Genomic DNA, 19,694 nt, shown 5'->3' with positions numbered 1-19,694 from the left:
TTGTTTTATGAAAGATATTTTCGGGAACGTTTCTGGTATCGCAGTCTTTGCAGAATTCTTCATTGGTTGCGTTTCATTACTTTTATATATTTTTTTGGTATTTTCTTGCATTGTTCGTGTATATGTTTACGGTATTTTGCATTGGGGATTTTCTCGGGACTTTTCGAAATTTTTCGTGCTTTATTTTTAGAATTTGTTTTCGGGATCATTGCAGAGGATTTTTCGAAAGTGTTCGTGTTTCATTCGAGAGTTTTTAGAACGTTTTTGATTTCGGATAGATTTTTCTGATGATTTTGCGGTTTTTGAAAACTTTCGGATTGTTAGGGATCTTTTAGGATTCTTAGAGTTGTACTTTTCATGATTTTTTCGATATTTTTCGGGACTTTTTCAGAATTTTTAGGCATCTTTAAGACATAAAGTACATTTACTTATGAACATTAACCTATGAATCAGGTATTAGTTTTCAAAATTAGCGACATCAAAACCCCCGAGTGACAAGTTTGAGAAGTACGCGAGTAAATTTTTAAAAATTATCCGCCGTATTGGATCCGCCATTTTGAAAGTTTGAAAAATGATATAGGGTTCGTGATCAGCGACCCCGAGTAAAAATTTTGAAGTGAATACAAAGAATTAAAAAAAAATAAGTAGTCACATTGGATCCGCCATTTTCAAGTTGGAAAAAAACGTTGCTCTTTTTATTAAGACTATAAGGCCTTCCACGATTTTTTACTTAAACCAATTTTGGCGAGAATTGCCAAAGAATGCCTCCTACTTTTAAATACATTTTCATTGCGCCCATGAAACCGACATTATTTACTTTGTGCTTTCATATATCTACATATGCATAAATAAGTCTCTTTAATTTGCAAGCTTTATGAATGAATCACCCTATGAATATTGCATACGGTTGTGCTCTGCACCTGTGAATACTAAAGTGCACATACACTCGAATCTGCCGAAAGCCTTCCCACAAATATGTACATATGTATATTTTTGCATTCATAAGCATGCTTATGCAATTACTCATACATATACATATATATACACATATATACTTACTTATATCAAACATTGGTATGCTCTTTGTAAAAGTTTGTGCATTTTTTTTTTACTTAGTAGGTTTGTGTGCTTTTCTGCAGCCAAGTACACTTCAATTTGACGCATAAAAAGTGCAGAGCAACAAAATGCACAACTTTCTTTGTGTCACTCAATATTCAAGCGCTCGCGCAAAACTCACTCATTCTCCTACGCACATGCGATTTTTATATGTGTATGTATATAAGTCCATCACATGCCGTAGAAGCGGCATTGGCGGCTGTTGGTCCACATATCGATGTTTCCCAGTAAAAGTGTGTATGTAAGTAATAAGGCATTGGCTGTCACAAACCAAACAGGTACTTTTAATATATGCCAAACTTTAAGCTGTTCTCTTTTACCCCGCGCTGGTTGTTCCTCATTGCACAATTTTTCAAGCCCCAATGCGCTCACTATAATACATTTACATCAACATTGGCACTACTACTTATCGTTGGAACAGTTTTTTCTTTATTTTTTTATTTGCTATTTGTTGCATTTTTCTTGTTGTTGTTCTTACACTACTTTTGCGCTACATAAAATATGAGTAGGTACCCACCCACACAGGTGGTGCGTGCTGGTTGGGTGGTGCAAAAGTGTGACGGTTGGTTGCAAAGTTAACATGCGAGATGCATACATAGTACTTAGGAGGACTAAATATGCGCATAATGTATGCTTGCTCTCTTTTAAGCACACACTAAAGTATTAAACATTTTATTTTTACTTCTAGTTTTTACCCTTTTTTCTGCTCTTTAAGTTTGGTTAGTTTGTTTGCATTTCGCTTTTCATCAAATAAAAAAAAAAACTTTAGGCAAAACTAATATGTGGAAAGTAGTGCAAACATTTAATATTTAAAGGTGGTGTATGTGCTCGTGTGGAGTAGCGGCTGTAACTTTAAATTAAGAGGAGAACTTTACTGGCTTTCTACGCCTTATCTAAGCCAGCTTAGTCCTGAATCTGAATTTCAAATAACTTAAACCGCAACCAAATCCCTACTAAGTAAAATCGTGTGAAGTTGTGTGAGAAAATTTTCCTACATACATACATACATACATACGTGCATACATCGTAAAGCAAAAATAAATTGCTTTTGCAGCAGCGCACTATTTTATGATGCATTTGTCTCTGAGCTTAACTTGGCACTGTGCTTAAGAATGCTGGGGCTGTAAAGCCTAGTAGCATGCGCTTAAGCCTAGAACTCTCTGCGTGGTAGGGTGTAGGATTTATCAGTGATTTCGGATTTTTAAAGTCTATTTGCAACAACGATAACACAACAGTACAATTTGCACACAAACATCAACATACTCGCAAAACTAGCGGCCAATTATAGTAAGTCTACGTTTTTAGTTTTTTCTCTGAAATAAGGGCTTTTTTAAAAGAACTTTAGAGTTTTAAATTTATGGTTAATTCAAAAATGACTTAAAAAAATCAGTCCAAAGTAGAATAACAATAAGGTTTGCAAATGGAAAAGATTGGCTTCTTGGTGCACAAGGTCGTATAGATATTAAAAAAATTCTTTTAAAATGTTATCCTTGAATAACCTTGAAAATTTTCAATATTTATTTTTAAAACAATTCTATTTTAAGGGCCAATATGTATGTACACGTCCACATACTCGCAATTCGTCCTTCTTACTTTATTAGTTTGGAATCACAAAATTAATTGAATTAGTATTTTCAATACCTATTCGTTCTTGTGAACCAAATAAATTTACCTTTTTTTAATTCTACAAAATTTGCTCCTTAATTTGTTACCTACATTGCACTGAATTAAAAAAAAAAAAAAAAATTTGAAGCAACCATAAGAGTACCTCTGAAGTTTTGAAGTCCTTTTGAAAAACTCCTGACATCAGTTAGTAAGATTAAAAACGCGGTTTTACTATATTTGACCCCTAGTTTCGTAAGTATATCGATTCTTTCGTGTGTTTTAAAAATCTTTTGGTTTTCGTCGCAGGTGTAATTAGGAGGCCATGTAATGTTGGTGGTTTCACAGAACGGAATGTTGTTCTAGCGTTCATTGCCTCCTGTACTTATGTATATTATCTCTACACATTTGTAAGATACCTATTGATGTACCTGATATGTATGTCTCTTAATGGAAGGATGTGGATTATGAATATCCTATATACTTCGACTGTCTCATTCGGACAACTACGGCCTTTTAGGACTGTCTGCCTATCAGAAAATATGAAGACTTTTTACCTTTCTGTAGTTCTTTGGGTGAGGCTCGGTGCTGCCTCCTGGATAAATATTTAGTGCAGTAGTTGGATAGCAGAAATGATGTACGTAGCCTTAATTCAGTTGAGAAATCTTGTACCTCGGCACTCCGTTTCATTTTGGAGGCATCAGTAGAATAGCTTTTAGCATCAGACATGTGGAGAGACCTGCTGTATTAGTTCTGCCGTGCTGGTATAACGAATTTTAAATATCTAATATAAGGTGATTAAATTTATACAATATTCATTACTTATGGGTACCATAATTGTTGTGGACGTATCAAGCCGAAAGCCCTGAGGGTTACTTGATGCATTAGCTGGCTTCTTCAAAGCTTACCATTGCAATAACAGCCACCCCTAAGCGATTAGATCAAGTATGGGTTGGTCCAACATTGCATTTGGGCCGTCTGCAAAAGGGAAGTAAATGGCTTTCGCTTCTTTGTATTTTTTGCATGGAATGCAATGGAAATTTGTCATATTGGTCCCCATTATAATGTATGGGCTGCTTGCATGTGAAAAGTTCCCTTGAAAACTTTCTAATACGGTTCTGCTGAGTGACCATTTCAGCACAGCTTGCTTTGAGAATTACTACCCAGTACTTGACCTTATTCTTGAACTTTCATTGGTACCGTATACTCTTGATGAAGTGTCGCCACTTTATACCGCCAAGTACAAATAACTAACTCAGTATTAGCTGCTTATATCTCCGGTCCACAGTTTTTTATTGACAAAGTAACTAATAATTCGCATTATGTTTGGGGAAACTTAACGTGAACTACAGTTACAGCGGAATTACTTTTGTATTAATTTTCATCCAAGCCTTGCCTCAGTGGAATTACTGTCCCATAGAAGCGGGCAGAGGACTCATTCTGGGGTAACCCTCTCTTCCAAATCATAACACCCTCTAGTGAGTAGTTGGTGGATGAGTCCAATCCGGCACTGGGTCTATTCGGAGAACAGTCATGGCTAATATCATTGCGCTTATGACTCGATGCGGAAATGGGTTCCCAAAATTCTTTCCAATTTTTTTAATAGAAATTGTGAAAGGCATTATGGTCTAAAGTCGCTTGGCTTAGTATGAAAATTAGTAAGGCGCCAGTTTGTCAGTAAAAATAATAGAGTACCAGTGAAGAAGCCTTTGAAGTTGTATCACTGCAGCCTCAAAACATATTTGAGTAATCAGACAAATGGAAACTATTTTCATTCCGATAATCGTTGACCTGTTTGGCCTTGCCTCATCCTACCTCTATTCCTCTTTGGTGGGGAATCGCTCCTGAACTGATTAGTAGACCAAACGAGTTCAGGGGCATATTCGGGGTGAGAGTAATCAAACTTTCCTTTGACTGTGAAGAACATCCATTAATGTCTTAACTGTATGAAGGAAGTCTGGTAGTGTTTTAAGCGTTTTGGTGGTTTTCATTTTAATTGCTCTAATTTTTAGTAGAAAAGTCAGCATCTCGAATTTGCAAGTTGGACTCATTTTAAATAACTATGTATGTATTTCGTCAACTAGAATTGCTTGCACTCGTACAATATATTAATGCAACAATTTGTTTATGGTAGTATCTACCAACTAAGCTCTTTGAGACGTTTTATTTTATGCTCTTAGTCACATATTTCTTGCATTCCATTTCTGTATATAAGTATAACTCAGCTTGCTCCTTCGCTTTATCGATTGCAGACTTATTAAACTTTCTCCTTCGTCGCCTTTGCTTTTGCTTGTAAAATTTCTTTGCGGTTCTTTCATAACCACTACTATGTTGTTCTGTTTTGCATTGGAATTCCAATTTCAATAAATGCAACGCATTCTTTTCAACCTCATTCCTTTTCTCGGAATACTGAGTAGTACAAGGACATTGCTGCTTACCGTTTGGTATGCAAAACTCTGCTTCATCGCATTATTAAAAGCTATGCGTTAAAGAAAACATCGAGCGTCATGTATGTACACTTTGAAGAAAACAATTAGGCTTTTACATAGAAAGGCCCCTATTATGAGTTGCATTCGATTTTCGACTGTGGTCGAAAGTGCTGAGCGAACGAATTTTCATTTGGTATTATGGCGTTCATTCGATGAAGAATAGCGCTATTGTGAATTTCGCTCGTTTAGGTTGTTCACAATAGTATATTTTTCAGCGCTGAGAAGCTTTGTTTACAAATCGAGCAAACTAAATAGTGTGCTTATACATATTTATGTAAATTTGTTGTAATTAAAATGAAGTAAAAAAGAAAGCAAGTTTATAAAAACGTGGTAAAATGAGTACAACGAGTTCTGGTTCAACGATTCGTCAGAGGATGAGAGCTTAATAAACTGGCCAGGAGTAGCAAATGTTTAAGAGAGTTTAAGTTTATTAGCCTTTTGAATATATTTTGATATAAAATATATTTAAGAAATTTGTCTACAGATTCATTAAAAAGTTCCGACCATCTAAAGAGGCGTTTGTGAGCCAAATCTATTTAAAATATTTTAAAACTATCAACAGCGCTACGATTTTGTTCTCAGAGATCGTGCCAACAGAGTATTGGGATTTTCTTTCACAAGTAAAACCAGCCTTTCGAGCTTGTGTGTTTAGTATACACGATGTTAGAACTGCATGAAATTAATAAAAATTGTTTAAAATTAGTGTCTAGCCGCCAAAATGTAAGAAAACATATACAAAATCATACATTTTTCACAATTTTCTAACACTTCGCTACACCATCGAAAGCAAAATTCTGTTCGACAGAAAATTCGACACTCAACGAAAATTTCGACACGCTTGAATAGCTCATAATACGAATTTCACTTTCGATCTCCGATCTTCGATAGCCAGCGAAGATCGAAAATCGAATACAGCTCATAATAAGGGCCAATGTGTTGGCGACATGTACTTAGAAGAATGTACTATGTAGGTTGTTCTTATTGTTTTTAGTTTATTTTTTATTTTTCATTCAAGATGCATAGGCTATGTATGTACCCAAAAGCTTAGTGCAAATGTTTGAATAGCGTTAAAGTGGGCGCAAGTGGAGGAAAAAGTCATGTTGGGGTTCGAGAAGGGAATGTAAAAGTTCACATCAAACTTCTTCCAAGAACGGCGCAATACAAACTAATCAGTTTAGTTGCATTTGGCGCTGAACCCATAAAATCAAGTGTCTTTCCTTTCAAACTGCAGCCAATTCTTTAAGTGCCATCCATGGCTTATTCACGTCAAAATAGTTATTATTTATATGGCATGTTTCTCTTTTTCATCAAAATAAGTTAATAACTAGCATAGAAATATTTCCAAATAGGCGTTCTAAATATGAGTTAATTCGGGCCATAAATTCAGGTTTCCCAATTGTCTCGACTCCTGCGCGACACGCATAAGAGTTATTTGTTTTCATTTAAGTAATATACATAAACCGCTAGCTTATAGTGAAAAGTTGCTATATCCACTTTTTAAGAAAAACAAAATAATACTTTTTTGACGCTTAAGAGACCATAAGCAAGAACAAAATACACGTAAATGGTGGTTCTTCTCTAATGTTGTCGAAACACCAGCTGTTTAATATGCCATGATTCTAATACATTTAGTTAGAGCTTTACCTATAATTTGATCTCTGAAGTGACACCACTGAAAATTACACAAAAAACAGCGAGACACGTAAACATAATTTGGGGTCTGAGTTTATGGATCTGTATACCGTTTTTCTAGATCCGGTCCCAAGTTATTACCATTTTAAGTTTGCTTTGCTAATAAAAAAATTCAAACTCTAACATGGAAAATGTTACTCTTACGCCATGTAAAAGTACTATGCATGAGTACGGCCATGTACGATGTGGCGTATGAGTAACATTAATTAGTTATACACATTTTCATTTGACGTTTCACACTTGTTTATTTATCCATCGATTTTCATCGCTATTAGCTCGATTTATTTACAAAAGAACAGGCTTTAATTAATACAAATAGAAAACATTTTTTGATTATTTTTTTTTTTTTAAAGTTTGATTTTTTTATAAAAATGAAAATATCTTGGAAAATGACCTGATCTGGAAAAATTCAGAAAGATGAAAAAACGATTTAACCCGCATTAGTCCTAATATTTAAATTTGACCCTTTTTAAATTGGGAATCCGATTTTTTCACTTTCCTTGTATCCGATCAATACAACTTTTCCTAACTTTACATTTTTCTAAAAAAAAAGTAATATTTTGTTATCCATGGAATTTTGCTTTTGAAATTGAAATTTATACGTTAATTTTGAGCTTCAGACCTAATAACCTAAATTTAAGTATATAGTTTATTCTAATTGAAATATTTTTTTGTCTACTGTTACCAATTGGACCCAAGGATCTCAGAGGACCCTATTCTCACATAACCGAGAAACTTTAAATTTTCATCGGGAGGAATAATTTCCCGTCGAAGCAATGCCGCTCAGTTCGCGGAACCAACACAGAGCAATGGTGCCAGAATTTCACAACGAACTAGAGCCAGCACAAATAAGCGTGGACGATATTTCTTATGTCAGTATGACATTAGCGCAAACAAACAATCAAACAAACTTCTAATATGTGTTAAATGTGAAGAAAAACAAATTACAAGTACTAAACAATTATCAATAACAAATAATATTTTATATAATCCCAAAAAACCGTGACAAATGAGGTTTGTAATTTAAGGGACTAATGCGGGTTAATTCATCCGCCGGGCATATAAAGTTCGCTTTCGACTGAACTTATTTTTGTCTCTCGAATTTTATTGCGGCATATTAATATTTATTTGCTTGTTCTAATCAATTTCGCCCTTAATGCGGCTGGCTGGAGAATAACATTGTCGCTATTTAGAAACAATCGAGAGAGTATATATGTCACTGAGTACAGCAATAAAGTAATTTCATCTAGACTTTGTGATAACGCCTTATCTATTGTGTGAAATACCTTTTGGAATTGTAACAGCTCTCAAAATACAAATTAAGGTTCACTCATTAATAAAATACTTTTGGATCAGACATTCAGAATTTTAAGTAAATAAGTATGTATTTAGAATGGTGCAATAAATGATTTAGGCAAATCGACGTATGCAAAAGAGTTAACACACTCTACTTGTGTTTAGTGTATGCATATTTAATAAACGGCACGCCGAAACCAAAAGCAATTACACATACATATATATGTTCATATTTATTCACGTTTGGCCAACGGAGTACATTCTTATGGTTTATTTAACTAAATACGGTAGCCTCTTTGCCTCCAGTACTACTACCTTGAGTTGCTAGAAAGCAAATATGGTACTCCTTGGCTGTTGCATTAACTACTTCGCCTTTTCTCATTGCAACATAATTTTTATAACTTATGTACATGCACATACATACATAAATATATATGCATGTGTAAGCATATATATATGTATGTTTTTTATATACATGTGTACATATTGTCTCAATATCACTACCGCTGTGTACTATATGGTTTTAATTGCATATTCCTCCTTTTGTTTGTTTAATTTCAGGTTGGCAACTTGGCAAACGATGGCATCAAGTTGGCGACTGGCTCAAAGGAGCGACGCTGTTCCATGTCACCACATGACGGACTCGAGGAGGAGGCACGCGGTGGCACCTTACGCGCCCTATGGACGCATGGCGGTCCGACGGCGGCCTTTGTGCACATCGTGATTGCAATGTGTTTGCTGTTGCCGCGCTTGCTCTTGGAGGCTAGAATAATTGAAAACGGACTGCTGCCAAGAGGTAATTAAACAAAGAACCAACTTCGGCTCAACGCCGGCCAAACCAAAACAAACCACCAATGTAAGCCAAAAACGAAGTGTAAAGGTTGACGCGCCGGCATTGGCTGGCGGTGGGCTGGATGGGCGATAGTCTTGGCTGATCTGGCGCTCTTGCATATACATACTTCAGGGATATATGTATGTATGCCGGTAGATATAAATATGTTTATGTATAATCTGTGCGTATATATGCGCGTGTTTACAGTCGGCGCTCCAGCGTAAACACTGCAACTACATACGTAACTCTGTGTGTGATTTAAAAGCATACATTTACATTTGTCACATGTGTTGGTAGTCAACTTCGTGGCCATTTTGTTTGTTATCTCCCCCACTCGTTCGAGCAGCTGGTGCGGTCGGCCTGCTCATATGATGTTTGTCATCATAGTGGCCACTGTGTTGATTGACTGGCTTTGGCCATCTACGCTCGCTCGTGTGCATTCTGCCACTTCGGCGTTGATTGAGGTTTGACGGTGCAGTGGAAGCACAGTAAGACGGGAATTTCGATTGAGGAAATTAATATGGAGAGAAATTTTTTAACTCCAACAACAATCCGCTTCAAACGTTAACATTTAAATGCACATCGAGCCCTAACCGCCAAAAAGCTGTAAGCGACACTTTTTTCACAACTTTATTTTTGATGCGTAGATATATTTAGTTGCACAAAAAAGCTCACACACAAGCTTTTGTCCAACAACATAATTAACCAAAATTTAATAAAAAAATTGTTTTCTACAAACAGGAAAACTTCAGCCGGCTGTTTGGTTTAAATGGAATTAAGTTGGTGGTGGGGTTTGCTATTTTCAGAATCCGAGCTTATTCAACTTCGTTAACGTATTTATGTACATCAGTTGGTTGACGTTTTCAATGTCATTTTGAAGTTTTTGGATAAAATGTTATCTTTCTCGACAAGGCCGTGCTTTAAAAAAGGAAATAATTCGAAAGAAAATTTTACTTCGAGATTCATTCTACAAATGCTATATTTACCAAGTACTTAGTTCAGCAGACGTTAAATGGAATATGATCGAAGAAAAATCACAAGAAATATCTTTCATTATTTCTGTTGGCCGAAAAAGTACTTTGCTTCTGCTGTAAATTTTCTTGAAGAAATATTAAATATTCTAGCATTTTTTTCTTGAGAGCTGCAAACTGATTTAACAAATTTTGATAAAAGAAAATTTATATCAGGCATTTTTCGTTTTCCTTTAGAGATGCAAACAACCCTTTTAATGGAAATTCAACAATACACAGTATTTTCTTTTTTGGATAGAAGGTGACCAGATTTCTGTGGCCAAAAATCGGGACATATCTAAAGCAGCGAATCTGAACATACAATTTTGTTTTTCGAATAAAAAGACATAACATCTTTTAATACGGTTTTATTTAAAAAAAAAAATAAAAAAATAACTTACTATCTAAAAAAAAATGTAAACCAAAGTTTCCGTTTTTGTAGAACATTTCGATGGCTGAGTGGAAGATCGACCTATCTCGGCAGCCAGTTCGAAAACGCCCTATTTCAGAAAATGTTTCAACAACGCTCTATCTCAGAAAACTTTTCAAGAACGCCCTACTTCAGAATTTGATTGAAAAATGCCCTATCTCCCTCCAAAATCGGTACGAATGCTCACATAACGTCGTTGGATAAAATACAAAACCGCGCATCAACAAAATCAAAACTGCGTATGGTGCATAAATTATTTTCTAGAGAGTAGAAAACACTTCATTTTTATAAAAAAAAAAAAATCAAATTTCAACAATGAAAAAATCAAAAAATAGCAAATAGTTTGTATTCTTTTTTTAATTGTATTAAAGCCTATTCTTTTGCCAAAAAATAAAGCAAGTAACGATGAAAATCAATGGATAAATAAATGACTTTTGTATGAAATACGAGCAGGAAATATTGTTACTCATACGCCATAACATACTTGGTCGTACTCGTATATGGCGTATGAGAAACATTCTCTATGCAAACTTAAAACGAAAATATCTCGGGCAAAATTACCTGATCTAGAAAAATGGTGTACAGATCCCGAATATAAGACCAAAAATGAAGTGCCTCCAGAATTTGACAAATGTCCAAAGCGGACAAGGCTAAGTTAAGGAAGTTGCTATTCTTTTGACTCTGCCAAATGTTTGTCCATTTTAATTTCTAGAGACAAAAGTATAAAAAAAAATATAAAAAATTGTATGTATTTGTGCTATAACCGATCCAACTGTAGAAAGGATTAAATTCATAAAGCGTATGCAAGTCCATTGACAGCGAATGAATATCAGCTGTGGCCACAGTGGCCAGCACTGCAAATTCAATCAATTGTTGGCAATTTAAATTTTTATTTCTCATTTGAATTTCCCTCGCTTTGGCTTTTTATTTTGATATAGGTGTTGTTTGGTTCTCCAACTGGTCGGAAATGATAATTTCTTTTTAATTAAAAATGCTTTTTTTCCAGTTATAGCGAATATTCGCTTTCCGGTCGATAATAATTGTATTTGTGCATTGTAGTTGTGGTTAGTGTTTAATTTGGTTTTTTGCAATTTTTATTGATGTTAATGCAATTGCATTCACATATGTGTGCATTCGTACATACATATTTGTATGGCATATCCTACATTTCCTGTTATGCAAGTGTAAATATGTATATGTTACACATGTAGAAAAATATTCGCACAGGCAAATTACATACATACATCATATGTGTACATAAGTGTATACAAGTGCTTATCCTCCTTTTTACATTTATGTCATTCTTTCATCATCATTTCGATTTAACATTAATGCCACTGTTGCCAGATTGTTTTACGCATATCATTGCTATTCAAATAATACATTTTTTTTCCAACTCACACTTTTTTAATTTCTTTTTATGTTTGCTGCCCACAAATTTAATTTACTTGTTTTAAACGTAATTTTATCCAGTAATTTTTTGACAACGCCTACATACTTTTTTAAAAATTTCAAAGCTTTCGATTATATTGGCGGTTTCAATTATTCCGCTTTTGCTTAGTTACCGAATAAAAAGCGCATCCAACGAAGTGACAAATTGTGGTTTACTTTGATTGGCGAATTGCAAATTCGATTGTGTAATTGTTTATTATTCGCTCAGCTGCGATATGGTGGCACGGATCAAACGCACGGTCTCTACATGCATACATATGTACATAGGATAGGTTAGAATGGTGCCATTTTGATAGCATAATATGTTAGAACCAATCGGCGCGGTTGATGAAATTGAGTAAAGGGCTCTACTGTTTCCTGCTCGTTTTCATCTCTGCCGCTTCCACAGAAGTCATTGTAGCCGATGCCCAGCATACTCGCGTGTGTGCCAACTAGTCAATACCCAATAAGAATCGCTACAAGCCTTTTATAATCTCCCAGATATGCTCTCGGTCCGACCGGGTATTTGTCATATAGGATGTTGGTACCACGTAACCCACTCACACTTAACTCGCACTTAATTACTGAGCAAATCTAGTGGCACTTACCTTAAAGAATTGCAGATTTGGCCTGAACCACGTACTAATAATAACATACATATGTATATAAGTATATCCCAATTATTATCAGCGCCTTAAGACCCTTATTACACACTCTTTATACTAAATCCAAATCCATTAAGTTTATGAGTCAATAATCAAATTCCAGAAACACCACTTACCGACGTTTTGCGAAGATGCTAAGCAAACGAACGAGTGAGTGGTCGTAGAAGAAAGAAAATATTTAAGTGCCCACTTCAGTCATTGGCGTAGCAATAAATAATTAATTTTGGCCCATTTTCTGTAGTTGAAACTGTAAAAGCAGCAATTGGACATAAAATCTTTGAGAATGAAGAAAGCAGTTATGTGCCAACATTAAAAAGATACTACTCATATAAAAGCAAAGCGCCTAAATGCACACACACACAACAATATATACCCAGCCCTGCAGGAAATGTATTTTACTATAAGTTAGCTTGAAGGCAACTATTATTTGTATTTTTTCTTTTAGAAAAACTAACTATATTTGTATGGCGATGGTCGCAAAAAGTCATTTTTGGTGACAACTAATTTGGAACTAACTACTTCTGAATATCCTTAAGAAAAATAATATTTTTTACATGTTTAAAATCATTTACACGCATTTATTATGTTTCAGCTGTGTGTAATCAAATGTTGCAGTAAATTTTTCCCGATGATCTAGAGACTTGAAGCTTCAAGCTTAGCTCAGCAGCTGATGGCAATGCACTCTGAGTGATGAATTCATCCGCTAGATGGCGCAGGTGTCGAGATATATGAAAATGCCGTGCTTATAGTCCGATATGATTCATATTTTAAATGCATATTACTTACATGAGAATCAAGAACTCTACAAATATTTTGCTCGATAGGTGGCGCAGAAGTCGAGGTATTTGGGAAATCCGTACTTATGGGCCGATTTGTTTCATACTTCGTCAAAATCAGTTTTTGCTGTCCAATAAATGACTATATGTGACCATCAGTGGTATTCGAGAGTTTTAGCTTTCATTTAAGCCTAAGTGGAAGGTTCTAACACATTCTACCAGCTTCTTAGATATTTAAAAATACGCGATTTTATAACAATTTGACTTAGTTTTTCTCAAAATCTGGAGCTAACGGAAACTTTATACTTACGGATTCGTAATTAGCACAAAAAAGTCTATCAAAAACAGCTTTAATATTTGCCGCAATAATTTTTTCCGCCATTTTGGTTCGCCTGTGTAATTTTTCCCTGCAGGGTAAGAATGATCTGAAATGCCAGCGCAGCAATTCACGTGAACGACTGTCGGCGCGGAAAATTAAGGCGCACTTGCTTAGTAGGTTAAATGTAAAGACCGCATTTACGCGGGTGGAAAAGAGCGTTGCTTTGTGTATACTATATTTGCATGTGGAAATGTATGTATACATCACAGCAAAGGCAACTTATACAAATATAATAAAACTCTTATCATTATTCATGCTAAAGACTTAACGAGTTTGTTCACGCGCACATTTAACTTTTCCTTAGCTGTGTATGTATGTATGTATGTAGCTGTGACGTTCGCCGCCAATGATGCCTTGGCAATTTCCTTCAACGCTTAGCTAAGCGCTTACCTACCGCACATACTACTTGCATACCTATATTCATAGAATATTTTCTCAAGCTCTCAACATCCTCTTGGTTAGCCTGACTGCGCTTTGTCGTGCATATTTTTCCTTTTGTCGCCTTGCCATTCTATGCTCTTACTCCATTTTGTGTCCTTCCCATTTCAACATTTGGATCCTATACCTTCTTTTTGTTCGGGTTAATCTACAGCGATTTGGCGGTTTTTACAAGCCATTTGCCAACGCTGCCATTTTTGGCTAACCTCTTGACAGCTTAGATGTTTGTTTTTTTCTTTTATTTCATTTCTACTTTTGTTTGCTTTCTAACTGTACTTTAATTTCGTTCGCCGCACTTGTTTCCTGTTCGTTGGATTGCTACGTTTTAGGTGGCGGCTCACCTAAATTTTTTTCCCCCCGAGTTTGATACTCTTTTTTTCCTTAACCGTTTCAAAGCTTTGGTTTGGGTTGCTGTCAGCTCCATTTGTGATTTCATTTATTTTTATTGTCTCTACATTTTTCTTTCGTACGTTCTTCTCCAAAAACCACTTCATCCCTTCGTATTTGATTTTAGGCCAGCAAATATCACCGCATTTCACTGCCGTAGAACGCTCTCTTCTTTTCTTGCGTTTGTTTTAACCCGCTCTATTTTCGTCTTTATTCGGGAAATTCTTAGGCATGGAAAGGGCATGTACGCTTAAATAAGGTGTTCCAATGCCAACTCTTGTTAATATCTACCAAACTACGCATACACATCGTTTCACTTGAATATGTTCAGTTTTTTCATAAAGAACCCGCCATCACTGCACACCGATGATGGGTTCGAGTGAAGCCTTCACCATCATCTAGAGAGGAATGGGCGGGGTATATGTAGTATTCGGAACCATGAAAATTATTCATGGATGATTCGCAGGTAAGTACAGGTGCTTTGCGCGATGAACTCTCTACCAACCTCAAATTTAGACGCCTAGGCTTAAAGTTCACATCCAACTATGTGCATTTCGAAATTTTATCAAGTTTCGAGTTTGCTCCGGTCCGAACAGATCTCAGCACACTGATGTTGTGTCCAAATGAATTCTTCATAAAACACAACCAAATGCATGGACTGCTCGAGGTGTAGTACCTGGAACCCTAAAAGTTATTAAATGCAGAAATTGCGCTTGGATGGGAGGACAGGTGGAAATGTCTTGTGTGAAGGACTCTCCTTCCACTTCATATTTAGGCTCCTGAAAAAAAGTTCTTTCCAATCAGAGCAAGGTGGAGGTAATGGTAATTCTAATGGGTCGTTGTCTACCGTCTAAACCATACCAAACCTGGACCAACCACAAAAACTACACGAAATTCGCAACCCGCAGTGACTGGATTCGGGGAAGTTATCTGACGGAACAAAGACAGAGTTGGAGATGAGTGAAGGGGTTTTTGATTCAGCAATTCACTCTGAAGCTATCCTTATGCCTGCCAAATCTTGCAACGGTTTTTCAATCGGAAATGTTTTCGCTTAAGGAGGCGACAAGGTATGTACTTAAAACACCTTGCGAGATCCCGAGTTACCTAATGAGGTGCAAATTTAGATGCTTTCCTATTCCTTGGTTAAGCGGCAACTTCTGGGTGACTGTAGGACAGAATAGGCCTCAAGTTTTGATAAATTAGAAATTACCATAAGTGTACATAGAAGCATACATGGGTATGAGACGTCAGATAATATAGCGCGTTGTGGCACTGGACGCGGTAGACATGAGCCTCGCTTAGGGAAATCAAAAGAAAAATTTGCTAAAATAGCCACTTCAGAGCAAAGCAGTGGTGGAGTTGTATTGGATCGTAGAAGATTCCCGGACAGACCTGGAATACCTTTGACCGTCGTAAAACCAGAGCTTTGTTAGGAATGAGTAAGGAAATTACAAGGTCAGGGCAAATCTTTTCACAGGCGCTGCCGCAACTGTGAGGCTCCGGGCTTAAAGGGGCCAGTTGGGCAAGTTTGCCGTATCTCGGGGATTTGCTATTGGTTGCATAGGGGTGAAATGTATTAGAAAAGATTTTTCTAAATTTTTTAAATCTATCGTGGACCAGGCTCTGAGCTTGGGTCCTACCGCATGTAGATAAGTATTCGTGTAGCTCTAACCACTTACTCAATAGTCCCTCGGCGGTATGTATGTACATTAAATTGTAGCGGAAAAAAGTTCACCTGACCCCCCTGAGTGTAAAGTATTTTTGCAAGGCAATTTCGAAAATATACATATAGTATATATATATATATTTTTTTTTGCTTAACGTTGGGGTCGCCTTTTAACATTTTTCGTCATAATTTCGGCAAATTAAGCGGAATCTTAAGGTAAGGTATATCGATGTCCTTGTCTCGAGGAGATATTTCTTTTTGTTCCAAAGTTCGTAGAGCTGAAGTATCCCGTTCTAGTACTTACCCACTAGATCTCGGCTTTTGTCACCCTAACGTCCCACCCTAATGTCAATTATTTAAAGCTTACCAAAAACTTTCCCTAATGTAGTATTTTGATTATTTGAGTAGAACTATTAAAAAAAAAGTATTTCCGAAAAATTTAAAAAGGCGACCCCTAAAGAATAAAAAATGTGAACCGAAATTTCCTCGCAACAATACCTTAGATTGAGAGGTTTACGGCGACTTTTATTTTGTTTGCTTGTAAAGTGGTACGGTCTGATGTGCATACATATAAATCTTTTACAAATGTATGTATCTATTATTTTGAGCAGCAGTGTAGGTACATCCCACATCTCATTTCGCACATTTTTTTTGCATTGCGTTATTTTTCTACTCAACTCATTTAAGTGCATTCTAAGTCGTACTCAACACGCACTCAACTCGAGTCGACAGCATTTGTGTAACTAAATTATTTTATGCGCGTGCTTAGATAAGCAACTTATCCTTTTTTCCTTAACCTTTTTATTCAACTTTTTCTCAAAGTGTGTGTATGTGTGTGTGGCATTTTTCTGTCAGGTCGCACATTTTGTTTTGTTTGCTTGCATGGCGTTTCTTTTCCGAATAGCTAATGTTCCTGTAATCGTCTTTTCATTACCCTTTCTACCACTGACGTTTGTTTAGGTTCTTGTGAGCTCTTGCGTTTTCCATTTTGAATTAGCGCCTTTTTATTACAATTAAAATTACATCATTTTAATTCATACTTAAGAGTTTTTACTTAAGCGCTCGTATTTTTCGCCCGCTTGCTTATGTATGTATTAGTAAGTTTGCCTTAAATAACTGAGAACATTATAATCAGCAATTTTATCTGCATATCTTGCTTTGTGACTATAATTAAAAGAAATTACAAACAATTATTGGCTTTTGTATAAATCCTTAATAGATGTGATAATTTCTGGGTTCTGGCCAAAATAAGAGGAATAACTTTGGTAATATTAAAATATCTATTCTAAGAAATTGGGCAAATAAGTGTTGAAGTAATAAATGACTTGGCGCGATTTTTGGTGAATTTTGTCTTATAATTTGAATTTGCAAAGTTTTATTTCAATGAAATTGTATAAAGCCTATATTGAAAATATGTAAATTAAAAACTTTTTTATGGACTTGCAATGAAAAAGATTTCATTCAGATGGCATTATTCAATTAACTCAATTAACTCAAAGTCTCTGATATCCAGGCCCATCGTGAGGAGGGGAAAGGGGTGAACCTTCCCGGGTCCGGCCTTTTTAAGGGGCCTGCAATATCAGAACCATAACTTTTTATTATTTGTTTACAATGTAATTGCTCCTCCGTTATAGGCTTTTATTTTAAGCGATTCGCGCTGTTTGCTTCTGACGCAAAAGTGTGATTTTTCAGTCGAAGCCCAAGTTTGCTCCCCGCTGATATCTATATATTAATGTTAGTGTTAATATATAGACATCAGAGACCTTGGATAAATTTTGTCCACCTTCGTTAGGTGGTTCCACCGAACCAATTTTGAAACTAAAAGCCCAATATGAAAGGTATTTTTCTGTAGATTATGAGAGTTTTTATGCTTCGGAATTGCTTGGTTTTTAGAATTTTTTTTTGTGCTTCGAAGACGATAACCAACTAAGACCAAGCACGCATACGAGAACGAGACAATTACGAAGACGAATACGACCACGAAGACTAATACGAATACGAAAGCGAATATGAAGGCGAAGACGACTGCGACTGCGACTGCAGAAACAAATACAAAGGCCAATACGAAGATCAAGACAGATAGGAATTCAAAACCGAATACGGAGACCAAGCGAAAAGCGAATACGAATATGAATACAGACAAATACGAAGACGAATACGAGTATGCTTATGAAACCGAGGATAAATGCAGAAAATAATAACAATAGTGATCGAAAACGAAGATGGAGATGACTACGAATACAAAGACAAATTTGAAGACTAAAGGCCCATGTAGATAGATCTTTCGCGTTACGTGCGCTTTCGCCACGTTTTGACAGCAGCGCGTGTAATACTGGCACTTGCTACAATGAAGGCTTGGCAGCAAATGCTTTTCCCCTTAAATTAACATAATAGCGACAGATAAATTGATATTTCACATCAATAATTGCATGAGAAACGATTTTTCTTGCCCGCCTTTGATTAAAAGGAATAATATATCCCACAATTTTAATTAGTAAAAAAAGTTGATAGTTAGCCATATTCCTGCTTTCATAGTCAGCTGCTGAAGCGACACGTGGTCGGGCCTTAATGGTGTGTGCCAACCTATGAAGTTATGAATCCTCTTTCCTGGCAGGAAAATCTGCCACTGTGTCCCGGTACCCAAATTAGCAAAATTTGTTTCCGGCATTCGATAAGTATTAAAAGTTTAAAACAAGTCGTTACATTTGGGTTCTTCCGACCATCTTTTGTTTGCCTTCTGCTCAAAGTATATTTTAAGCCATGTCTCACAGGTAGATTGCGGTATAGCGGTATGTCTACAACGTAAGAAGAGTTGACGTCAGACAGGGAGCTTCCTTCCCTCGCAAGTTTGTCTGATGTGCAGTTATCCTTGTATGTATGTATTTATTTGTACCCTGGCACTCACACAACTTGGGCAGTTGACTTTGAAGCTATCTTATTGACGACTTTGATACACTCTATCGCAATTTTGAGGAAGTTTCACAGCATTCCACTGACTTAAAAGCAACTTGACTATCACAGTATATGGTTACTGAAAGCAGATTAAAAGAAGATAATAAGCCATAGTTCAGTTTCCTGTATGGCCGCAAACTGCTTGGAAGACACGACAGTGGTATGGTATGGTAACAGTGGGCTAATGAGAGATCTTTCAAGTGCCTTCCACTCCCTATCCTTAGATTTATTTTGGAGCGTTTTGCAGACGTAGATGGCGGTAATGGCCTTTCAGGCACGCTCCTCTGCGTTACTTTGCGAAGTTAAATTCAGGTCCAAAATGACGAACAATTATTTCACTTCATTTGAGAGCGGCAAGCTTACGTTTCGGGAGCTTGGTTTTCCTCGTAAAGATAACCGTGACATCTTTTCCGGGTAGATATTCAATCCCTATACTTTCGGTCAGGTTCTCACAATACTCAAGATGTTCTGCAGCAGTTCGCCCAGCGCTTGTGGTTGTTGACCAATTGTGGTGCAACTTGTGCCCTGTAAGC

At 36.3% G+C, this 19,694-nt stretch overlaps 1 protein-coding gene across 2 annotated transcripts in view; it reads left to right on the top strand.

Moving 5' to 3' along the window:
- LOC118742535 (protein tincar) overlaps positions 1-19,694 on the top strand; it is a 418,562-nt gene that overhangs the window by 358,609 nt on the left and 40,259 nt on the right. For both annotated transcript variants that reach the window (XM_036474692.1, XM_036474686.1), the window contains one exon: positions 8,757-8,991. In XM_036474692.1, the coding sequence (XP_036330585.1) occupies positions 8,757-8,991 (235 nt within the window). The remainder of the gene's footprint in view (positions 1-8,756; positions 8,992-19,694) is intronic.

This window comes from Rhagoletis pomonella, unplaced genomic scaffold (genome assembly GCF_013731165.1).
Source record: "Rhagoletis pomonella isolate Grant_MI unplaced genomic scaffold, Rhpom_1.0 Rhpom_scaffold_00001, whole genome shotgun sequence".
Classification (NCBI taxonomy): Eukaryota; Metazoa; Arthropoda; class Insecta; order Diptera; family Tephritidae; genus Rhagoletis; species Rhagoletis pomonella.
This window is presented reverse-complemented; position numbering and strand designations above follow the sequence as displayed.